This window comes from Haliotis rufescens, unplaced genomic scaffold (genome assembly GCF_023055435.1).
Source record: "Haliotis rufescens isolate VD_foot unplaced genomic scaffold, xgHalRufe1.0.p SCAF_3, whole genome shotgun sequence".
In the NCBI taxonomy this organism is placed as follows: Eukaryota; Metazoa; Mollusca; class Gastropoda; order Lepetellida; family Haliotidae; genus Haliotis; species Haliotis rufescens.
The window spans coordinates 5260341-5286487 of NW_025964001.1; the positions used below are offsets into that span (position 1 = coordinate 5260341).

At 43.0% G+C, this 26147-nt stretch overlaps 2 protein-coding genes across 37 annotated transcripts in view; both read right to left on the reverse strand.

Annotated features, from left to right (window-relative positions):
* Positions 1 to 1472: 1472 nt before the first annotated feature.
* Positions 1473 to 9629, reverse strand: LOC124131829 (spidroin-1-like). Of its 36 annotated transcripts, none has more exons than XM_048403604.1 (7): positions 7371 to 7868; positions 6640 to 6930; positions 6115 to 6444; positions 5659 to 5935; positions 5609 to 5615; positions 4985 to 5110; positions 1473 to 4159 (listed from the first exon to the last, which is right to left on the reverse strand). In XM_048403604.1, exons 1-7 carry the CDS (start codon positions 7864 to 7866, stop codon positions 3578 to 3580), a joined length of 2109 nt encoding a protein of 702 aa, XP_048259561.1. In that variant the 5' UTR covers positions 7867 to 7868; the 3' UTR covers positions 1473 to 3577. The 36 variants fall into 36 exon arrangements, with proteins under 36 accessions (XP_048259561.1, XP_048259557.1, XP_048259556.1 ...); XM_048403600.1 differs by having other exon boundaries at positions 1473 to 4143; positions 4774 to 5110; XM_048403599.1 differs by having other exon boundaries at positions 1473 to 4148; positions 4716 to 5110.
* Positions 9630 to 10031: 402 nt separating this feature from the next.
* Positions 10032 to 26147, reverse strand: part of LOC124131828 (protein-cysteine N-palmitoyltransferase HHAT-like) — a 39322-nt gene continuing 23206 nt past the window's right edge. The window contains exons 9-11 of the mRNA XM_046495313.2: positions 25573 to 25774; positions 19096 to 19240; positions 10032 to 11051 (exon numbers count right to left, since the gene is read on the reverse strand). Of these exons, the coding sequence (XP_046351269.2) occupies positions 10948 to 11051; positions 19096 to 19240; positions 25573 to 25774 (451 nt within the window). The 3' untranslated portion in view covers positions 10032 to 10947. The remainder of the gene's footprint in view (positions 11052 to 19095; positions 19241 to 25572; positions 25775 to 26147) is intronic.

Consider the following 26147-nt stretch of genomic DNA (forward strand, 5'->3'; position numbering starts at 1 on the left):
TGGCCGCTTCTGTATAGGACATAGGCTATAAATAGATGCATCCTTAAATGTCAGTGCGTTTTGGCCGCTTCTGTATAGGAAACAGGCTATTAATAGATGCATCCTTAAATGTCAGTGCGTTTTGGCCGCTTCTGTATAGGACATAGGCTATTAATAGATGCATCCTTAAATGTCAGTGCGTTTTGGCCGCTTCTGTATAGGACATAGGCTATAAATAGATGCATCCTTAAATGTCAGTGCGTTTTGGCCGCTTCTGTATAGGAAACAGGCTATTAATAGATGCATCCTTAAATGTCAGTGCGTTTTGGCCGCTTCTGTATAGGACATAGGCTATTAATAGATGCATCCTTAAATGTCAACGCGTTTTGGCCGCTTCTGTATAGGACATAGGCTATACATAGATGCATCCTTAAATGTCAGTGCGTTTTGGCCGCTTCTGTATAGGACATAGGCTATTAATAGATGCATCCTTAAATGTCAACGCGTTTTGGCTGCTTCTGTTTAGGACATAGGCTATTAATAGATGCATCCTTAAATGTAAACGCGTTTTGGCCACTTCTGTATAGGACATATGCTATTAATAGATGCATCCTTAAATGTCAACGCGTTTTGGCCGCTTCTGTATAGGACATAGGCCTTTAATAGATGTATCCTTAAATGTCAGCGTGTTTTGGCCACTTCTGTATAGGACATATGCTATTAATGGATGCATCTTTAAATGTCAATGCGTTTTGGCCGCTTCTGTATAGGACATAGGCTATCGATAGATGCATTCTTAAATGTCAATGTGTAATGGCCGCTTCTGTATAGGACATACGCTATTAATAGATGCATTCTTAAATGTCAACACGTTTTGGCCGCTTCTGTATAGGACATATGCTATTTTAATAGATGCATCCTTAAATGTCAACGCGTTTTGGCCGCTTCTGTATAGGACATATGCTATTAATGGATGCATCTTTAAATTTCAACGCGTTTTGGCCGCTTCTGTATAGGACATATGCTATAAATATATGCATCCTGAAATGTCAGGGCGTTTTGGCCGCGTCTGTATAGGACATACGCTTTTAATAGATGCATCCTTAAATGCCGTTTAACATGAATACCCCACTCAGACACAGTATACGGACCAGTCCTGGTTTTAGCCCCTTAATGCCGAACGCCAGACAGGGTAACAACAAGTACCATCTTTCGACATATTTTGGTACGACGTGGCCGAGGATCGAACCCCAAACTCTCCTCTCTCTGGGTGGAAGCTCTACAACTAGCCCACAGAGGCGGTCTCACGACGAAGACCCAGGTTCAATTCCTGACATGGGTACAATGTGCGAATCCCATTTCTGGTGTCCCACCTGTGATATTGCTGGAATATTGCTAAAAGCGGCGTGAAACTCACTCAATCCATGACAAATAACAATAGGAACGATGACACTTGCTTTAAAGCGCCTAAAAAAAATCACACATTCCATATACATATTTCATATCAAGTTTATTAGCTAGAGTAAACGGTTTTCATAATTGATATAATCAAACTTTAACATAAACAGGCCAGTATATAATCAAAAGATAAATTCACGGGAGTATCAGGTATCAATAAACTCCGGCACATGTGTTACGTAACTGTATCACATGAGGTATCCTGTCAAAAACAACCTTGCAGGCATTCAGAAATGTGTAAAAATATCTAAAATAGTCCCAGAACCATTAGCACCAATAAGGATGGAACGCAACCTGCTTGACTGTTTCATATAACTGATACATATAGTTGCAATCTTTTCTTAATCCTTACAGTGGAACATGAAGGGTTAATTGGATATGCTTCACAATGACAACCAGGTGAATGAATGTATATGCATCAGTATGATGTATCAAAATTGCCACAACACGTGTATATCAGAACTCATATGAATGAACAAGAAAGTACAAACATAGCAATTTGACTCATGCTCACATGGTGTATCTGTGTCAGACATATATATCAGTGTCAGACAATTATGTATCAGGTCAGACACATATATATCAGTGTCAGACAATTATATATCAGGTCAGACAATTATGTATCAGGTCAGACAATTATATATCAGGGTCAGACAATTATATATCTGTGTCAGACAATTATGTAGCAGGTCAGACAATTATATATCAGGTCAGACAATTATATATCAGGGTCAGACAATTATGTATCAGGTCAGACATATATATCAGTGTCAGACACATATATCAGTGTCAGACAGTTATATATCAGTGTCAGACAATTATATATCAGTGTCAGACAATTATGTATCAGGTCAGACATATATATCAGTGTCAGTCAATTATATATCAGTGTCAGACAATTATATAACAGTGTCAGACAATTATATATCAGGGTCAGACAATTATATATCAGGGTCAGACAAATACATATGACTGGTATTAACACTCTCACTGTTACAGGGAGGGGAACACATATAACAGACTGAGCCAATTGTAAAATGATAAACGTCGGCATTCATACATTTAAAATTTGTGACATAAAACTTGCATAAAGCTGAACACATCTAAAACATCTAGTGTGGATACTGCCCAACTGAAGCACAACTGTGCAGTATACACTTATATAGTAGTCAGGCAGAGACAGCACACATGGCACGTATTCACCAGCACAACTGTGCAGTATACACTTATATAGTAGTCAGGCAGAGACAGCACACATGGCACGTATTCACCAGCACAACTGTGCAGTATACACTTATATAGTTATCAGGCAGAGACAGCACACATGGCACGTATTCACCAGCACAACTGTGCAGTATACACTTATATAGTAGTCAGGCAGAGACAGCAAACATGGCAAGTATTCACCAGCACAGCAATGTGTCAAGACGTTTAGTTGCTTTGTCCAAGGACTCTCTTTATATCCCTGAAACATACACTGTGGGACCTCTTTAATCTGGACGGTGACTAGGACGACTCTTCAGATATACACAGATGTTCCAATGAATGTCACTCAGAAGGATTTCACATCAACAATTTACTCGATTTGCGTAGCAAAGGTCACAACCACACGTTGTTTGTTTGTTTGTTTGTTTGTTTGTTTTACGCCACACTCAGCAATATATCCATTATATGTCAGCTGTACAAGACAATCCAGTGATTGACATCGTGAGCATCGATCCACACAACTGAGATACCATGACATACATCAACCAAGTCAGCGAGTCTGACCTCCCCATCCCATTAGTTGCCTCTTGCGTCAAGCATTGTCACCTTGTACAGCAAGCATGAGTTGCTGAAGATCTTGACAGGTAAAAGGACATGTCCTACAGCCCCTTGGCGTGCATTGAAATATTTGGAAGAGCAAAGGACTAGGATGTGCATATTGTTGTCAGTGAGCTACAACCCTACCCCAAATATCACAAACATGATATGTAAACCATGCTTAATTTTCCTTTAAAAATAACATCCACATGTTAATATGGTAGGCAACCCATCATAACATGTATGTTTTCACGGAGACCTTTGGTCTTCTCTCATACACTGCCACACTGCTCCGCAACTAATATACTGTAACCTCCATCACCTTGGGTCTTCCCTCCTACACTGCCACACTGCAACATAACGGACATACTGTACCTCCATCACCTTGGGTCTTCCCTCCTACATTGCCAAACTGCCACATAACTGACATACTGTAACCTCCATCACCTTGGGTCTTCCCTCCTACACTGCCACACTGCTCCGCAATTAATATACTGTAACCTCCATCACCTTGGGTCTTCCCTCCTACACTGCCACACTGCTCCGCAATTAATATACTGTAACCTCCATCACCTTGGGTCTTCCCTCCTACACTGCCACACTGCTCCGCAATTAATATACTGTAACCTCCATCACCTTGGGTCTTCCCTCCTACACTGCCACACTGCTCCGCAATTAATATACTGTAACCTCCATCACCTTGGGTCTTCCCTCCTACACTGCCACACTGCTCCGCAATTAATATACTGTAACCTCCATCACCTTGAGTCTTCCCTCCTACACTGCCACACTGCGACATAACGGACATACTGTAACCTCCATCACCTTGGGTCTTCCCTCCTACACTGACACACTGTGACATAACTGACATACTGTAACCTCCATCACCTTGGGTCTTCCCTCCTACACTGCCACACTGCTCCGCAATTAATATACTGTAACCTCCATCACCTTGGGTCTTCCCTCCTACACTGCCCCACTGCGACATAACTGACATACTGTAACCTCCATCACCTTGGGTCTTCCCTCCTACACTGCCACACTGCGACATAACGGACATACTGTAACCTCCATCACCTTGGGTCTTCCCTCCTACACTGCCCCACTGTGACATAACGGACATACTGTAACCTCCATCACCTTGGGTCTTCCCTCCTACACTGCCACACTGCGACATAACGGACATACTGTAACCTCCATCACCTTGGGTCTTCCTTCCTACACTGCCACACTGCGACATAACTGACATACTGTAACCTCCATCACCTTGGGTCTTCCCTCCTACACTGCCCCACTGCGACATAACGGACATACTGTAACCCCCATCACCTTGGGTCTTCCCTCCTACACTGCCACACTGTGACATAACTGACATACTGTAACCTCCATCACCTTGGGTCTTCCCTCCTACACTGCCCCACTGTGACATAACTGACATACTGTAACCTCCATCACCTTGGGTCTTCCCTCCTACCCTGCCCCACTGCGACATAACGGACATACTGTAACCCCCATCACCTTGGGTCTTCCCTCCTACACTGCCACACTGTGACATAACTGACATACTGTAACCTCCATCACCTTGGGTCTTCCCTCCTACACTGCCCCACTGCGACATAACTGACATACTGTAACCCCCATCACCTTGCGTCTTCCCTCCTACACTGCCCCACTGCGACATAACTGACATACTGTAACCCCCATCACCTTGGGTCTTCCCTCCTACACTGCCCCACTGCCACACTGACATAACTGACATACTGTAACCTCCATCACCTTGGGTCTTCCCTCCTACACTGCCCCACTGTGACATAACTGACATACTGTAACCTCCATCACCTTGGGTCTTCCCTCCTGCACTGCCACACTGCTCCCCAACTGAAATACTGTAACCTCCATCACCTTGGGTCTTCCCTCCTACACTGCCCCACTGCGACATAACATACATACTGTAACCTCCATCACCTTGGGTCTTCCCTCCTACACTGCCCCACTGCGACATAACGGACATACTGTAACCTCCATCACCTTGGGTCTTCCCTCCTACACTGCCACACTGTGACATAACATACATACTGTAACCTCCATCACCTTGGGTCTTCCCTCCTACACTGCCCCACTGCGACATAACGGACATACTGTAACCTCCATCACCTTGGGTCTTCCTTCCTACACTGCCCCACTGACATAACTGACATACTGTAACCTCCATCACCTTGGGTCTTCCCTCCTACACTGCCACACTGACATAACTGACATACTGTAACCTCCATCACCTTGGGTCTTGCCTCCTACACTGCCACACTGACATACTGTAACCTCCATCACCTTGGGTCTTCCCTCCTACACTGCCCCACACTGCCACAACTGACATACTGTAACCTCCATCACCTTGGGTCTTGCCTCCTACACTGCCACACTGACATACTGTAACCTCCATCACCTTGGGTCTTCCCTCCTGCCCTGCCACACTGTGACATAACTGACATACTGTAACCTCCATCACCTTGGGTCTTCCCTCCTACCCTGCCCCACTGAGACATAACTGACATACTGTAACCTCCATCACCTTGGGTCTTCCCTCCTACCCTGCCCCACTGTGACATAACTGACATACTGTAACCTCCATCACCTTGGGTCTTCCCTCCTACACTGCCCCACTGTGACATAACTGACATACTGTAACCTCCATCACCTTGGGTCTTCCCTCCTACACTGCCCCACACTGCCACAACTGACATACTGTAACCTCCATCACCTTGGGTCTTCCCTCCTACCCTGCCCCACTGCTACATAACTGACATACTGTAACCTCCATCACCTTGGGTCTTCCCTCCTACACTGCCACAACTGACATACTGTAACCTCCATCACCTTGGGTCTTCCCTCCTGCACTGCCACACTGTGACATAACTGACATACTGTAACCTCCATCACCTTGGGTCTTCCCTCCTACACTGCCACACTGTGACATAACTGACATACTGTAACCCCCATCACCTTGGGTCTTCCCTCCTACCCTGCCCCGCTGTGACATAACTGACATACTGTCACCTCCATCACCTTGGGTCTTCCCTCCTACCCTGCCCCGCTGTGACATAACTGACATACTGTAACCTCCATCACCTTGGGTCTTCCCTCCTACACTGCCACACTGCGACATAACTGACATACTGTAACCTCCATCACCTTGGGTCTTCCCTCCTACACTGACCCGAACTGCCACAACTGACATACTGTAACCTCCATCACCTTGGGTCTTCCCTCCTACCCTGCCACACTGTGACATAACTGACATACTGTAACCTCCATCACCTTAGGTCTTCCCTCCTACCCTGCCCCACTGCCACACTGACATAACTGACATACTGTAACCTCCATCACCTTGGGTCTTCCCTCCTGCACTGCCACACTGCGACATAACTGACATACTGTAACCTCCATCACCTTGGGTCTTCCCTCCTACACTGCCACACTGTGACATAACGGACATACTGTAACCCCCATCACCTTGGGTCTTCCCTCCTGCACTGCCCCACTGCGACATAACTGACATTCTGTAACCTCCATCACCTTGGGTCTTCCCTCCTACACTGCCACACTGTGACATAACATACATACTGTAACCTCCATCACCTTGGGTCTTCCCTCCTACACTGCCCCACTGTGACATAACTGACATACTGTAACCTCCATCACCTTGGGTCTTCCCTCCTACACTGCCCCACTGCCACACTGTGACATAACTGACATACTGTAACCCCCATCACCTTGGGTCTTCCCTCCTACACTGCCACACTGTGACATAACATACATACTGTAACCTCCATCACCTTGGGTCTTCCCTCCTACACTGCCACACTGCGACATAACGGACATACTGTAACCTCCATCACCTTGGGTCTTCCCTCCTACACTGCCACACTGCGTCATAACTGACATACTGTTACCTCCATCACCTTGGGTCTTCCCTCCTACACTGCCCCACTGCCACACTGACATACTGTTACCTCCATCACCTTGGGTCTTCCCTCCTACACTGCCCCACTGCCACACTGACATACTGTAACCTCCATCACCTTGGGTCTTCCCTCCTACACTGCCCCACTGCCACACTGACATACTGTAACCTCCATCACCTTGGGTCTTCCCTCCTGCACTGCCCCACTGCGACATAACTGACATACTGTAACCTCCATCACCTTGGTTCTTCCCTCCTACACTGCCACAGTGTGACATAACGGACATACTGTAACCCCCATCACCTTGGGTCTTTCCTCCTACACTGCCCCATTGTGACATAACGGACATACTGTAACCCCCATCACCTTGGGTCTTTCCTCCTACACTGCCCCACTGTGACATAACGGACATACTGTAACCCCCATCACCTTGGGTCTTCCCTCCTACACTGCCCTGCTGTGACATAACGGACATACTGTAACCCCCATCACCTTGGGTCTTCCCTCCTACACTGCCCCGCTGTGACATAACGGACATACTGTAACCCCCATCACCTTGGGTCTTCCCTCCTACACTGCCCCGCTGTGACATAACGGACATACTGTAACCCCCATCACCTTGGGTCTTCCCTCCTACACTGCCCCGCTGTGACATAACGGACATACTGTAACCCCCATCACCTTGGGTCTTCCCTCCTACACTGCCCCACTGCGACATAACTGACATACTCTAACCTCCACCTTGAAAAACCTTGAGAAGGAAACATTTTTTCTTAACCCTGACATAAAAGGATCATATAGCCTGAGTGAGCGACACTGTTCCTTTCACTGTTCTGGTGCATTCTTTTCATTTCGTGATCATGTATCACCACTTTCAGCCAATGATAACCCTGAACTGTAAGTCCAGGAACAATGCAGGACAGAGCTGTATGAAGTGTTTGACCTAGAGATCAGATTGCGATGTAGTCATGTCTCAGGTGATATAGTGTGTGGGCAGGTGTTTCCATGACCCACATTTCACATCGGCTGCATACTAATGTCCATGCATGCTATTATTTAGTCTTTGAAAGTATTTAGAAGTGATACACACAAGGAAGAGATTTATGGATGTCGACTTCTTTATTGAGGAACACATCATTTCGGAATATATGCTTCCTCCTTCATCAGGTGAATGAATGCTGTGAGGCAGAGAGCATACTGTAACCTCCATATCATATGCTGTCACTGCCTCATGGCATTCATTTCACTGTTCTAGTGGATTTTTTTCATTTCATGATCATGTATCAACACTTCCAGCCAATGATAACTCGTGTGATAAAGTTGACATCCATAAATTCTCTTCCTTAATCTATTATTTACATTTCATGCTGAAAAGATGCAGCCATAGGTACTGCAGCTCACTTAAATTGTTCTTGACGATTTGCAACATTTTGTAGATGAAGAGAGACGTAAGAGATGTTGCTACACAACAGATATGCTCATCAATCACGAGATTGTCTGGTCCAGACTCGAATATTTTCAGATAGCCATCATATAGCTGGAATACTGCTGAGTGAAGCATTAAACAACAAAAAAAAGAAGAAAAAAAAGAACAACAGAAATCCTAATTTGATACACAGCTGATTGGGTGAGTCTCGGATCACATGTAACCAAATATAAAACTACAAATGTGTCATCAGGGAGATGGCGCATACGTGGTGACCTGGTACCGAATCCCTTTGTCTTTCCAAATATCCAAAATGCAAAAACTAGGTTTAAGGGGTGGTATGTGAAGGTCAAAGGTCATATTAAGGTAAAAAAAAGAAGAGGTCTAAATATATCCATATAGAAACATAATTTCGGCATTATCTTGAAATACACATAATTTTGGACAAATGTGACATTTTCAATATAGCTCCCATTGCTTAATTTTAGAGACACTATTAATTGGCTTATCAGGGCATGGTTTCAGCTTCCAATAAGCAGGTATCAGAAGAGATTAATTAAAAAGGTTTAGGCGAGACATAAGAATTGATGGTGGATGACTGGAATGACAGACAATGTACCTGGTACACCACCATAACCCAGCAGTATTCCTGCTATAAACAAGTAGTAGTGACATGTCTATTGTCTTTGATTATTGCCTTAGAAACCAACATCAACAATATTAACCATTGAATATACACTTGAAAACTTTAACAAGGGTATTATGGTAAAAATCGTTTTCTCTTAAATTATGCAACATTTCACAAGACTTTGTGGATCAACTGTGGTTGATAGAGTAAATTATTGAAAGTTATAATTAAATAAATACACAACCATGAAACACAAACAAAAATAACAATGTTTTGAAATGGTAGAAGACATGTCTGTATGTATAAGGGGAGAAAAAAAACTGAGGTACAGCCAGCATTGGTTGGTTGGTTTGGTTTGTTGTCTAACGCCGCACTCAGCAATATTCCAGCTATATGACGGCGGTCTGTAAATAATCGAGTCTGGACCAGACAATCCAGTGATTGATATCATGAGCATCGATCCAAGCAATTGAGATCGATGACATGTATCAACCAAGTCAGCGAGCCTGACCACCCGATCCTGTTAGTCGCCTTTTACGACAAGCATAGTCGCCTTTTACGGCAAGCATGGGTTGCTGAAGACCTATTCTACCCCGGAATCGTCACAGGTCGCAGCCAGCATTGGCTGTTGGGGACCTATTCTGACCCAGAATTCACAGGGAGACAAACATGGGGTGATGGTCCCAAATTTGCCAAGGAATCATAATTTGAAAATAAAACAATATGAACAACATTCTAACAAGTATGGCAGTGTCTAACTTCATATATACAAAGAAATATAAGACAGCTATGCGATAAATCGCAAGGAACAATGAAGAACAAAGCGTGGTTTATTTCACGATAAGACATTGTTCTATTATGACGTCATTTCTGGATATTCGAACATGTGCTCACAACTTGATGATGTCTGTATATTGGACAACAATATTTTTTAGAGGGAAGTGTCTCGTGACTTGTTCCCCATAGATGTAGCTGGGCAACACAGATAAACGCAGTGGCTGAACGATCACTTCCAAAAGTGAGGGGATATGATGGAGAAAAGGTACAGATAATCGACGTGAAAATATGGAAATATGCCAGAAATACAAACTTAACTCCCCTGTTAATAAAATGGACTTGTCCAACATTGCCGTGGTCGGATTCTATTCAGGGAGTCATCATTATTCAAATATAGGAACATATTTTAAAAGGTGTACTTTTTACTAACATCCTTAAAATGGCTGTACATAATGTTGAAATCTCGTATAAAATTAAATGACTCAAGGTCGTTGCTTATCTTACAATAAAACACTGCAGGGAGAATAAACCACCTGGACCTAGGCTCTCATGGTTAATTCTCCCTGTAGTGTTTTATAGTACGATAAACAACGACCATGAGTCATTTATTTCTTAAATGCAGAATATTATTGTTTGTGTTTAGATATGCATGTTTTTTCTTGATGTAACCTGCGCATGGATGTGCAGGCACCAACAGTTCACCACAGTGCACGCATGAGTTTACCACGTTGTGTCTACAACACTTGCTATATTGAACACCAACCTACTCACAGGCTTACTTACAGTGACTCATAGGCCAAGGGTTCCGGACATGTTGGCACACAATCACAGGTTGAGGTTCGAGAGAGATGCAGAATGCAGGTACTAATGTACAACAAACATGGAACATTTCAAGTTTGTTGGTGCAGAGGAAACTATTCCTTCTTGTGCTTGAGGGCCAGCCATCGCTCGACCTCCATGGCATTCTGTAGGTTGACATAGATGAGAAAGTATAACGCTGTGCCGCTCTTGAGGGTAGCTGTAATAAAACAAGAAGACTTACAAGTTTCATCATAGATTGTTTGATTGTTTGTTTGTTTGATGTTACCGCCACAATCCAGCAATATTCCAGCTATATGATGGTGGCTGTAAATAATCCAATCTGGACCAGTGACAATATTATGAACAAGCATGGGGGTATTGCAGACCTATTGTAACCAAGAACCCACTGCAAGACAAGCACAGGGTATTGGGGACCTATTGTAACCTAGAACCTACTTGGAGACAAGCATGGGGTATTGGGGACCTATTGTAACCTAGAACCTACTTGGAGACAAGCATGGGGTATTGGGGACCTATTGTAACCTAGAACCTACTTGGAGACAAGCATGGGGTATTGTGGACGTATTCTAACCAAGAATCTACTGGGAGACAAGCATGGGGCATTGTGGACGTATTCTAACCTAGAATCTACTGGGAGACAAGCATGGGGAATTGTGGACGTATTCTAACCAAGAACCTACTGGGAGACAAGCATGGGGTATTGGGGACGTATTCTAACCTAGAATCTACTGGGAGACAAGCACGGGGTATTGGGGACCTATTGTAACCTAGAATCTACTGGGAGACAAGCACGGGGTATTGTGGACGTATTCTATCCTAGAATCTACTTGGAGAAAAGCATGGGGCATTGTGGACGTATTCTAACCTAGAATCTACTGGGAGACAAGCATGGGGTATTGGGGACCTATTGTAACCAAGAATCTACTGGGAGACAAGCATGGGGTATTGTGGACGTATTCTAACCTAGAATCTACTGGGAGACAAGCATGGGGCATTGTGGACGTATACTAACCAAGAATCTACTGGGAGACAAGCATGGGGTATTGGGGACGTATTCTAACCTAGAATCTACTGGGAGACAAGCATGGGGTATTGGGGACCTATTGTAACCTAGAATCTACTGGGAGACAAGCGCGGGGTATTGTGGACGTATTCTATCCTAGAATCTACTTGGAGACAAGCATGGGGCATTGTGGACGTATTCTAACCTAGAATCTACTGGGAGACAAGCATGGGGTATTGCAGACCTATTGTAACCTAGAATCTACTGGGAGACAAGCATGGGGTATGGCAGACCTATTGTAACCTAGAATCTACTGGGAGACAAGCATGGGGTATTGCAGACCTATTGTAACCTAGAATCTACTGGGAGACAAGCATGGGGTATTGCAGACCTATTGTAACCTAGAATCTACTGGGAGACAAGCATGGGGTATTGCAGACCTATTGTAACCTAGAATCTACTGGGAGACAAGCATGGGGTATTGCAGACCTATTCTAACCTAGAATCTACTGGGAGACAAGCATGGGGTATTGCAGACCTATTCTAACCTAGAATCTACTGGGAGACAAGCATGGGGTATTGCAGACCTATTGTAACCTAGAATCTACTGCAAGACAAGCACGGGGTATTGCAAACCTATTGTAACCTAGAATCTACTGGGAGACAAGCATGGGGTATTGCAGACCTATTGTAACCAAGAACCCACTGCAAGACAAGCACAGGGTATTGACAAGAATCCACTGGGAGACAAGCACGGGGTATTGCAGACCTATTGTAACCTAGAATCCACTTGGAGACAAGCATGGGGTATTGCAGACCTATTGTAACCTAGAATCTACTTGGAGACAAGCATGGGGCATTGTGGACGTATTCTTACCTAGAATCTACTGGGAGACAAGCACGGGGTATTGCAGTCCTATTGTAACCTAGAATCTCCTGGGAGACAAGCATGGGGTATTGCAGACCTATTGTAACCTAGAATCCACTGGGAGACAAGCATGGGGTATTGCAGACCTATTGTAACCTAGAATCTACTGGGAGACAAGCATGGGGTATTGCAGACCTATTGTAACCTAGAATCTACTGGGAGACAAGCATGGGGTATTGCAGACCTATTGTAACCTAGAATCTACTGGGAGACAAGCATGGGGTATTGCAGACCTATTGTAACCTAGAATCTACTGGGAGACAAGCACGGGGTATTGCAGACCTATTGTTACCAAGAACCCACTGCAAGACAAGCACGGGGTACTGGGGACCTATTCTGACCAAGAATCCACTGCAAGACAAGCACAGGGTACTGGGGACCTATTCCGACCCAGAATCTACTGGGAGACAAGCATGGGGTATTGAGGACCTATGCGGACCAAGAATCCACTGCAAGACAAGCACAGGGTACTGGGGACCTATTCTGACCTAGAATCGACTGCAAGACAAGCACGGGGTACTGGGGACCTATTCTGACCTAGAATCCACTGCAAGACAAGCACGGGGTATTGCGCACCTATTCTGACCTAGAATCGACTGCAAGACATGCACGGGGTACTGGGGACCTATTCTGACCTAGAATCTACTGGGAGACAAGCATGTGGTATTGGGGACTTATTGTAACCAAAAATCCACTGCAAGACAAGCAAGGGGTATTGACAAGAATCCACTGGGAGACAAGCATGAAGTATTGGGGACCTATTCTGACCAAGAATCCACTGCAAGACACGCATAGGGTATTGCGGACCTATTCTGACCAAGAACCCACTGCAAGACAAGGACGGGGTACTGGGGACCTATTCTGACCTAGAATCTACTGGGAGACAAGCATGGGGTATTGGGGACCTATTGTTACCAAGAATCCACTGCAAGACAAGCAAGGGGTATTGATAAGAATCCACCGGGAGACAAGCATGAAGTGTTGGGGACCTATTCTGACCAAGAATCCACTCCAAGACACGCATGAAGTATTGGGGACCTATTCTTACCAAGAATCCACTGCAAGACAAGCATGAAGTATTGGGGACCTATTCTGACCAAGAATCCACTGCAAGACAAGCACGAGGTATTGACAAGAATCCACTGGGAGACAAGCATGGAAATTGGGGGCCTATTCTGACCAACAATCCACTGCAAGGCAAGCACGGGGTATCGGGGACCTATTCTGACCTATAATCTACTGGGAGACAAGCACAGGGTATCGGGGACCTATTCTGACCGAGAATCTACTGGGAGACAAGCATGGGGTATTGCGGACCTATTCTGACCTGGAATCCCCTAGGAGACAAGCATGGGGTAATGGTGACCTATTCTGACCTGGAATCCCCTAGGAGACAAGCATGGGGTATTAGGGATCTATTCTGACCTAGAATCAACTGCTAGACAGCATAATCCAGGATCTCATTCTGACACGGAATCCCCACAGGGTCTTCTTAAAAAGATGTTTTTGTGATTATGCATGGACCTACTTCCTGTCACAGGGTATTATTGGCATTTCTTGCCCATGATCCTGCACATACTGTCAAGGGAAATAATATTATGAAAATCTGTCATCAACCAACTTTACTGAATCTAGCTCCAGTCAGACTCAGGGAGAAGGTGAGTCATCAACAACGGCGATCGAGATGCAGACTGATCCATGCCACCGCCTACCTGGCTACCTGTGTGACCATGACACACAAACACTGGGTGGATGTGTTGTACATATTTAATCACACGACGGTCATGAACAGCATACAAACATGGACACACATGTACATCTTTGGATTAATCTTCAGGATTGACTTAAGCTCAAAGCCAGAGTTCAGTGTGGGAGTCCTAGGTCATAATTAAGGGTATATGAGATTCAACCCTGGACTCAGTAGAGCCTGGACTCAATAGAGCCTGGACTCAGTAGAGCCTGGACTCAATAGAGCCTGGACAGTAGAGCCTGGACTCAGTAGACACTGGACTCAGTAGAGCCTGGACTCAGTAGACACTGGACTCAGTAGAGCCTGGACAGTAGAGCCTGGACTCAGTAGACACTGGACTCAGTAGACACTGGATTCAGTAGAGCCTGGACTCAGTAGACACTGGACTCAGTAGACACTGGACACAGTAGAGCCTGGACTCAGTAGAGCCTGGAATCAGTAGAGCCTGGACTCAGTAGACACTGGACTCAGTAGACACTGGACTCAGTAGAGCCTGGACTCAGTAGACACTGAACTCAGTAGAGCCTGGACTCAGTAGACACTGGACACACTAGACACTGGACTCAGTAGAGCCTGGACTCAGTAGACCCTTGACTCAGTAGGCACTGGACTCAGTAGAGCCTGGACTCAGTAGAGCCTGGACAGTAGACACGGGACTCAGTAGAGCCTGGACTCGGTAGAGCCTGGACTCAGTAGACACTGGACTCAGTAGAGCCTGGACAGTAGACACTGGACTCAGTAGAGCCTGGACTCAGTAGACACTGGACACAGTAGAGCCTGGACTCAGTAGAGCCTGGACTCAGTAGATACTGGACTCAGTAGACACTGGACTCAGTAGAGCCTGGACTCAGTAGACACTGGACTCGGTAGAGCCTGGACTCAGTAGACACTGGACTCAGTAGACCCTGGACTCAGTAGAGCCTGGACTCAGTAGACCCTGGACTCAGTAGAGCCTGGACTCAGTAGACACTGGACACAGTAGAGCCTGGACTCAGTAGACCCTGGACTCAGCAGACACTGGACTCAGTAGAGCCTGGACTCAGTAGAGCCTGGACTCAGTAAACACTGGACTCAGTAGACACTGGACTCAGTAGAGCCTGGACTCAGTAGACACTGTACTCGGTTGAGCCTGGACTCAGTAGACACTGGACTCAGTAGAGCCTGGACTCAGTAGACCCTGGACTTAGTAGAGCCTGGATCAGTAGACACTGGACTCAGTAGACACTGGACTCAGTAGAGCCTGGACTCAGTAGACCCTGGACTTAGTAGAGCCTGGATCAGTAGACCCTGGACTCAGTAGAGCCTGGACTCAGTAGCCCTGGACTTAGTAGACACTGGACTCAGTAGAGCCTGGTCTCAGTAGAGCCTGGACTCAGTAGACACTGGACTCAGTAGAGCCTGGACTCAGTAGACACTGGACTCAGTAGAGCCTGGACTCAGTAGAGTCTGGACTCAGTAGACACTGGACTCAGTAGAGCCTGGTCTCAGTAGAGCCTGGACTCAGTAGACACTGGACTCAGTAGAGCCTGGACTCAGTAGACACTGGACTCAGTAGAGCCTGGACTCAGTAGACACTGGACTCAGTAGAGCCTGGACTCAGTAGAGTCTGGACTCAGTAGACACTGGACTCAGTAGAGCCTGGACTCAGTAGACACTGGACTCAGTAGACACTGGACTCAGTAGAGCCTGGATCAGTAGAGCCTGGATCAGTAGAGCCTGGATCAGTAGACCCTGGACTCAGTAGAGCCTGGACTCAGCAGCCCTGGACTCAATAGAGCCTGGACTAAGTAGACCCTGGATTCAGTAGAGCCTGGACTCAGTAGAGCCTGGACTCAATAGAGCCTGGACTCAATAGAGCCTGGATCAGCCAAGAGACACATTTCTGCACAGTGAATTGTGGCACCTAGGAGACCCTCCCCCCTTTACTGTTGGAAACTATTTATCAAGACCTTAATGTCAAGACCACCAAACCATCCATACAGATGATGATAATGAACGATACTACTAAGGGGGGAGCTCTACCTGGATGTACAACGTGAACTATGGTGATGAGTGAGTGAGTGATTATGTTTTTACGCCGCATTTAGCAATATTCCAGCACTATCACCTCGGGGAACACAAGAAATGGGCTTCACTCATTGTACCCATGTCGGGAATCGAACCCTGGTCTTCAGCGTGACACGATGATGATAATAGACACTGATGGCGCTACAATCGATCCCAAAAATTCCAGCCTAGTTCAGCAAGGGTGGAAACTGGATTTTTACAGTCAGTCAACTCCTTTGCCTCGGGAAGATGGAGCCTCTTCAACAGAAGACTCTACAATCTCGGGAACAGCATTACTCAGTTAAAATCAATACAATATCTACATATATGTAACTGTTTGCCTGCTGACAGTCTCTTAGCAACAGATACTACAGTGGGCAGATCATTATAATATACAGCTTTAAACACCTTCTCAGCAGAGAGGGTTCTACAGCTAGCTTTAGAAAAAGTCCTTGACTGGCAAACATACATCTAGTAAACAACACATAAATATATCTTGATGACAGCGACTTGTCAGGTCAATAAAAACAAACAGCTAGTGGGAATATTCAATGGGCAGAAGCTGTTTGTGATGCTGATCATGAAGGTATTCTAAAGAAAGGTTGACAGCCTGGCTTGTGTGCCTTGTATCAGCATTGTGTGTCTTGTAGGAGACAGCAGAAGAAGACAATTACAAAACACTTATTAAACATCAAACATAATTTCTTTGAAAATGCTCCTATCACTTCATCACATGCTTGTAGGAGCTGAAGAATGAAGGGTTATAGCTAAAACGGCAACTCAGCAAAACGGCACCAGATGGCCAAAACTTGACCTTGTCTAAAGCGAAAACAGCACCTTATTTTAACTACTGTGAGACATTGAGTGAGTGAGTGAGTATGGTTTTACGCCGCTTTTAGCACTATTCCAGCAATATCACGGCGGGGGACACCAGAAATGGGCTTCACACATTGTACCCATGTCGGGAATCAAACCCGGGTCTTCGGCGGGACGAGCGAACACTTTCACCACTAGGCTACCCGACCACCCCTATGAGACATTGAAGATGACAATGATAAGTAATGAATCACTGAATAAAGAATATATACTATTACAAAAATCGTTCTCATCGAGGTGCTGTTTTCATTTGACAATTAGTAGCCGTTTTCACCAAAATCGGTGTTTGTTTTTGCCGGAGAAATCAGTGATGTTTTTCTGAGGTGCAATTTTAGCCTGCACCTAAGAATGATAGTGCGTCTCAGTGACTTGGCTGATTATATGTCACTGTGACCCCAATCCATGGATCATTGCTCATGGTTTCAGTCACTGGTTTGATTGATCCAGACTTTATTATTCATAGCCAATCATGTACCGTATATTGCTGTGTATAAGGCGAGTTTTTTGTGGCGATTAAATTACTCACCATTGTCTCTTATATGTTATTACTTCATAAATGAATTTTATTTTACGGGCACCAATTTGGTGTCGTACCGTGTAAACACAAAATGGCAACATGTGCTGGAGTTACACACGCGACCAATCATCGTAGAAAAAACAACGCAAGATAAACATATTTTTATTGCATATATAAGGTTTGTGTGCGTACTTGTGATGTGCTTCATTCCAGGTCGCCTTATACACGGAGTTTAGGATTTTGGGTTGATTTTGAAGGCGTGTACAGGGGGGTCGCCTTATACGTGGGTTCGCCTTATACACAGCGATATACGGTAGCTGGAATATTGCTGACTGCGACATTAACCACACTCACTAACTCATGGGGATCACCTGCCATATATTGTTTGTTTGTTTATTTGTTGTTTAACGCCGTACTCAGCAATATTCCAGCTATATGACGGCGGTATGTAAAATAATCATCACTGGACCAGACAATCCAGTGATTGACATCATGAGCATCGATCCATACAATTGGGATACAATGAGCATAGTTGCCTTTTACGGCAAGCATCGGTTGCTGAAGACCTATTCTACCCCGGGTCTTCATAATGGGATGACCTATTGAATACATGTCGTAACCATATGGGGATGACCCATTGAATACACGACTTATAACCATATGGGGATGACCCATTGAATACATGTTATAACCATATGGAGATGACCCATTGAATACATGTTATAACCATATGGAGATGACCCATTGAATACATGTTAATACCATATGGGGATGATCAATGACACCCAAATGTCCCCCCTCCTCACCCCACTCCCCTCCCCACCATTACCCAAATCTCCTGACACCGTAGACATGGAACAAATTCTTACACCCAATAAGCTACATTTACATATGTCCGTTGGTTTACAGAAGGCATAACACAACATCCTAGATTACATTACATAGAGCCCACAAACTTTCCTTTTTTGTCTTCTTTATTTCTAGATTTTGAAAAAAACATATAATTCAAACCATGTTTCATCTCAAAACATATTTGCTGTGAAACAGGATATTTCATACATGCAAGAAAATTCTCAAAAAAAATCAAATGCTGTATAAACTAAGAAGTAGAAAACTCCACCTTGGATTATAAGCCTCTGCAGGAAGACGGTGCCGAACGCCATCCCGCTGAAGAAGTAGAAGACAGAAAGGCAGGACATGAGGAAGAGTGGGACGACTATGATACATCGGAGGCGTCGAACCATCGCTGGCGACAGGAAGCTGGCCTGCACAGATCAAAAACAGCAAAAAATACACCAGTAATGACATGCTGAGGTAAAAATAGCTGTGAACATAATACTGAATGTCATCAGAACTGCGACTGTAACATGAAGCGGTCCTTGCTGCAACAAACACAGTGTTGTAGATGAATGACTGGTAGGTGTCAAACAGTAAATGATTACAGGAATTATTCAGGGGATGATGGTCAAAATAGGGTCTAATAGTCCAAATAGGGTCTAATAATCAAAGTAGGGTCTAATAGTCAAAATAGAGTCTAATAATCTTAAGGATTAGATCCAGGATCCAAAATAGAATTTAGATCAATTATTGAGAAAAAACACTGGTTGCTGTAATTCCCTGAATACACAATGCCTTCTAGAAAGAGGTGAAACATAACATGTTTTGGGAGGATTTTTTAGTAAAGTAAATTTTAGTACCTTTTTGGGTTGAGACCCATCTGAGTGCCAGAGTGAGGCACCTAATCGCCAGCTAACAAAGTAAGCCCACTCAGCCACCAAGGCTTCCACAAAATAGCAGTCTGATAACTGTAGTGTAACAATGATCTAGACTACTAGAGTTGGTTGGTTGGGTTGTTGTTTAACGCCGCACTCAGCAATATTCCAGCTATCTGACGGCGGTCTGTAAATAATCGAGTCTGGACAAGACAATCCAGTGATTAATATCATGAGCATTGGTCCACGTAATTGGGATCAATGACATGCATCAAGCAAGTCAGCGAGTCTGACCACCTGATCCTGTTAGCCGCCTTTTACGGCAAGCATGGGTTGCTGAAGACCTTTTCTACCCCGGATCTTCACGGCAAGCATGGGTTGCTGAAGACCTTTTCTTCCCCGGATCTTCACGGGTCAGACTACTACAGGGTCAGATCGTGGCGGAGTGGGTTAGATAGCCGACTAGGTGCATCACTCTGAGAGTGTGGGTTCAAATCCCGGACGGGACTCAACCGTAGAAGGTCCTACCTTCATTCATCGACCCTGCTCTCACTACACATGTACAGAACCAACTCAGTATTGGACAGTGAAACTGTCACACGCTTGACAGAACTGTTCCATAGGAACTTGTATGGATAGATTGATATTGTTTGATAGGCATTACTTAGAAGTTGACGGATGACAAAGTAAACACAAAATATGGATGACGACTTCTTTAATACCATAAAGGCAATGTTTCGTATAGATCCTTATTCAGCTGTCAGCAGTCTTGCTTGACAAAGGTATAAGGATCTATACTGAAACGTCGCCTTTACAGTATTAAAGAAGTCGTTATCCATAAATTTTGTCCACTTTAAAGATTAATATCATTTATTAAGAATATAAATTGTATAATGCAAGAATTTGGTGAGCACAATACATTTCTAAAATATTATATTTATGATACGGAAACTCACAAGGGTCATAATCTCTTCATCATAAAATTTCATATTTCTAAAATATAATATTTATGATACGGAAACTCACAAGGGTCATAATCTCTTCATTATAAAATTTCATATTTTGAAAATATAATATTTATGATACGGAAACTCACAAGGGTCATAATCTCTTCATTATAAAATTTCATACTTAAAATAATGCATGTTTAAGACGTAATTTTATCTTAATGAAGTAGCTTCAGAAATTGTGTATGGATATAATTTTGCCAAATGACTTAGAGCCATGTTTGTGGCCATATTGGGAACGTTAATTGATGGTTTATTGAGACAGACAATCTCATTAAAATAAGATCTTAGTTCTCGCCATCGCTAAACAAAGATCTGAGGACATCCCATTAAGGGTCACGTCAGAGCGACCATTCTGAAAATGCATTTTAAACAAGTGAAACTGATGAAACAATGTCATTATTCAAAATTAGAAATTACACCAACCATAACCATCTATCGATTCTGATTTCAGCCTAAGTCAATGTCATTCACATGGATACTCGAAAAATAATTTCTTTTAAAATCCCAAACTATCAAAAGACACCAGTTCACCACTAGAACTGTCTATGTGCTATATCTCTTATGGTTTTTGAGCTCTGCTGTGGAAACGAAATGTGATGGATGGACGGACGGAAGGGCAGAAAGACAGATGGACAGATGGACAGCACCCATTCCTATATCCCCCTTCCACTTCGTGATGGGAGTGATAATGAATGTCCACTATACAAGCACGCCAAGTCTAGTTGTTGATCACTTGCTTGATGAATGTACCAGCATTTCCGAAATGACACATTGAAAGAATAATGATGCTGACATCTAAAAGTCAACCATGTATTCCACAAATATTTCACTAAAAACACGTAACTTGTGACTCGATAACGATAAAGTCGATTTCTGTGTCAGTAGTGGAGTGTAGGGGATTTTTCATGCTGAAGCTCTCAGTCATGATTTGCTAATGTGCTTTGTTAAAATATATCTTATTTGAGAGGCATTTAGAAGTCGGAGTACTAAGTAGGATAAAACATATGGATAAACAATGTCTTTATTACAGTAAAGAGAGACATTTTGATTTCTCCTAATTGTTATAAAGAAGTGGTTCATCCATATATCTTATCCTTGCTTAAAATATATCATAACTCGTTTTGTTGCAAACGTCAAATGAAAAAAATACGGTGGCCCATACCCGACACTGGTGAGATCATTTTTCACTGTATGCCTCTACATTTATCTGGTGGCCACCAAATACTTTTCTGGCGGCCGCCAGATACTTCCACTGGTGAGATCAAATATAGAGGTTTACAGGGGAAAATGATCTCACCAGTGGAAGTATCTGGCGGTCGCCAGACAAAATATAGACGCATACAATGAAAAATGATCTCACCAGTGGCGGGTATGGGCCACCATAGAAAACATACAACTTAGATAAAAACCTCTAGTTTATTGCATTTAGCAACATTTCGATGTAGATTCCTATGCCGTTATCAAGCTGCCAAAATGCAAGAAAAATCTATATGGTATTTTATTTAAATATCAAAAGGTTTCAATAAAGGTCATCATTATCTTGAAACAATAATCCACATGAGACCGACATATCAAATGTCTTGTTTACTTATTGTTAACCTACCATTAATACTGGAACCACACAATGGTGTCGGGGCACCTTTCACAATGTCTATTGCAGGAACATTTGTCAAAGAGAATTCAATCTGGCGCTGGATTACAAAATAAATTGGATTGCTTGATCACAATATTCCATGATTAAACTTACATAACCTGAATCAAAGAAATATCAGTTTGTTTCCATGGCAACTGCACACATAAGCGTTAACCAAAGAAAATATAATGAGGAGGCTGAAAAATCTCTATGTACCACGATTAAATAAACTTGTGCAAATACGCAAAACTCCCAGAGATTACTGAAGTAGGACCTTGCTAGACAATCAGCACAACAAAAGCAATATCTGTTCTTGTATTTCGTGTAGCGCTCATATTTCAGAATGAATCAGATGGACTTGAAATAATATAAAATTAAAATAAAATTAGGCTAAAGTGTAATATCTGTTGTTGTTATTCGTGAAGCGCTCATGTTTCAGAATGAGTCAGATGGATTTGAAATAAGGTGAGGTGATGTGAAATGGGGTTTAACGTCGCGTCCAAGATTATTGCACTTACATAGTGATGTGTGTGTTTGTGGGTGTGTGTGTGGCTGCTTGTACTAGTCCGGACTGATGCCGATTTATAGTGCTAGCCCACTGAGATGCCATAGCAATATCTGTTCTTGTATTTAGTCTAGCACTGATGTTTCAGAATGAATCATTCTGGGATTTGAAATAATCAGAAAAAAAACATCGATCAAAACAAAAGATTTAAATGCAGACAAACTGCCTATGTATTTCAAATTGCAAAATTGCATTAGCATACAACAATTTTTAATCCCTTTAAATGATTGTGGCTTAGGGCACAGGGCACAGGGCACGGGGCATATTTCAAGCAGCAGCAACTCTTTACTCTTTCATAAACAAACACTTCAACACGGGTGGACAGACTTGAGCAAAACTTTGTTTGTTTGTTTGTTTGTTTGTTTTTAAGTCATGCTCAGCAATTTTCAAGCTATATGACTCGGTCTGGACCAGACAATCAGTGATTGACATCACGAGCATCGCTCGATGAGATGCATCAACTAAGTCAACGATTCTGACCACCCGATCCAGTTCCTCGCCACTTCTAACCCGGATGTTCACAGGGGGGTGTCAAAAACAAAAAAGATAATCTGGCAATGAAAACGTGACATTTAGAAGCTCTGTTGGAATACACTGTGGCCCTGGGATGGGAGAGTGGCTTAGTTGCCAGGCATGGCAGGAATCGGTACATTTTGAAAGACTCCTTGCCTTATACCCCAATCTAGTTGTGTTTCATGAACCAGTAGTCGGAAATAAACTAGTTTTATGTTACTCATGGTGCCCCTGTATGTGGATTAATTTCTTCACTACCAGGTACCCATCAAACTGGGCAAATGCAGAGAAACTAGGACAGACTACATTTGCTAATCTTCACTGAGTCGAACCTACTTGACCATTTGTATGTGTAAGCAAGGATTATATCCTACCTAAATATTTTCCCGGGGGAAATTTTACTCTAGAGTAAAGTATAGGATGTGATTAGACACACTGGTATGGGTTCAAATTCATTTGGGAGGATCATTCTGACACAGGAGAATTTCATCCCCGGGATAAAAATAGGATAGGATAATATTCACTCTTACATAAGCAAGGGTCTGTAAGCCCTTAATTTGAAACAACCCAAATATATTAAAGGTGAAAATGTATTACATGTATTATAAAATAACAAACATATTTAGCATTTTCAGACTCTAGGGTCTGGGAAAATAAGAATCCAAATAGGTGGCTTTAATAATTTGTCTGCTAGCAAAAAAAGAACATTAATTTAAACCAGATGTAGTTTAAATAATTTTTTCAGTGTTTGAAAATGAATAAACTTGTTCAATTTCCACTTTACCACCTATTATACACTTCAAATGATGATTACATCAATAATAACAGCTTTAATCCAATTTAGCAGCTCTTTTTACAGTTTGTTATTATGCCAGTAATATTTCTGATAATGATACCTATTTGGATATTTTAAATATTTGGATGATATCTACTAAATGCTTTAACTGCAGCTTGTCCTTTGCTGACAGGATCTTAATATTATTAATATGTAATGTTCTAATCACATCTGAAATAATGCTGACTTCACTATTTTACGCTTTCACTCACTCAAAACTAAACACAAGATTTACAAACCAAGGGAAGCAACTTTGCCTTGTTTTGATGTTCTCAAGTTGTAATTTGGCAAATGCATGTTCAGATCTCACTATAGTCAAACAATTTATGTTTTTTATCTACTTGTAGATATATTGTATTTTTCATTAACTGACAGAATCCAGAATTCTGTGTTGGCGAGGAAAACTGAAGAATTTATTGTTGAATTATGTAATGGAGAAATCAGGAGAATCTGTGATTCCTGAAGTAGAATCAATGAGTTGATTCTACTTTTGGAATTAACAGATTTGAGTAATTTCTTTGACTTAAACTATTTCATAATTAATGAATAATTTCTCTACGGTTTTGCATAATGACATACAGTTGTGTCAGGTTTATTTGTTTAAAATGCATGCTCAGAATGGCCAGTGAATTCCTGGCTCAGAATCAACTGCAAGACCAATAGCGCGACATCATCACAATGGTTTATCTTATGATAAACGGTAAGATCTGAACGAGCTCTTCGAGGACATAACCCCCTGAGGGGATTCCAGGTGAAAATAGATTCCCTGTACTTCTTATCTGTGGGTCGTCATACCTGATTGATGCTCATGCTTTCAATCACTGGTTTGCCCGGACAAGACATTCTATCACTCGAAGGTGTATAAAACAATATTACCTAGAATTCATTTAGTCTTTGAGTGTGTGAGTATGGTTTTACGCCACTTTAAGCAATATACGAGCAATATCACAACAGGGGACACCAAAAATGGGCTTCACACGTTGTACCCATGTGGAGAAAAGAACCCGGGTCTTCGGCGTGACGAGCAAACACTTTAACCACTAGGCTACCCAACCACCACATTAAGTCCTTGAATTGAATTTAGAACTGATACACATAACTTCAGCTGAGTACGCATATATACTCCTCATGGAATTCATTACTTTTTGCCAGTGTTTCTGACTTGCCTATGAAACAATTGAATATCTTTATTTGCAACAAAAACATATTTCTTTGTTATTTAAACACAAAAAGAGAAGCATTTGGCCTAACTGAAATTTTCACAATCTTTAATTAAATTCAAACTACTCAACTTTAACATCCCTTAAAACCTTTACAAAGTAACTTCACCTTGATATTTGAGACAAATGTTGTGTATTCCAGTTGTCCGACAAGCAGCTCCAGGGAGCATCCGATGTAGTTAAATATGGACCACAGCAGCAGGGAGTACTCCTCTCCGTGCCACACATAGATGAAGAGGAAGCACATCAGGGACGCCAGGAGCTGCATCAGCATCCCGGCTTGGGACCCACCCAGGGGGATGTAGATGTAGCTGTCACAGATTCAGAGTGTTACAATGTAGCTGTCATAAACACAGTGTTACAATGTAGCTGTCAAAAACACAGTGTTACAATGTAGCGTCATCGGTACAGTGTTACAATGCAGTGTCATAAACACAGTGTTACAATGTAGTGTCATAGATACAGTGTTACAATGCAGTGTCATCGGTACAGTGTCACAATGCAGTGTCATAAACACAGTGTTACAGTGTAGTGTCATCGGTACAGTGTTACAATGTAGTGTCATCGGTACAGTGTTACAATGCAGTGTCATAAACACAGTGTTACAGTGTAGTGTCATCGGTACAGTGTTACAATGTAGTGTCATAAACACAGTGTTACAGTGTAGTTGTCATAGATACAGTG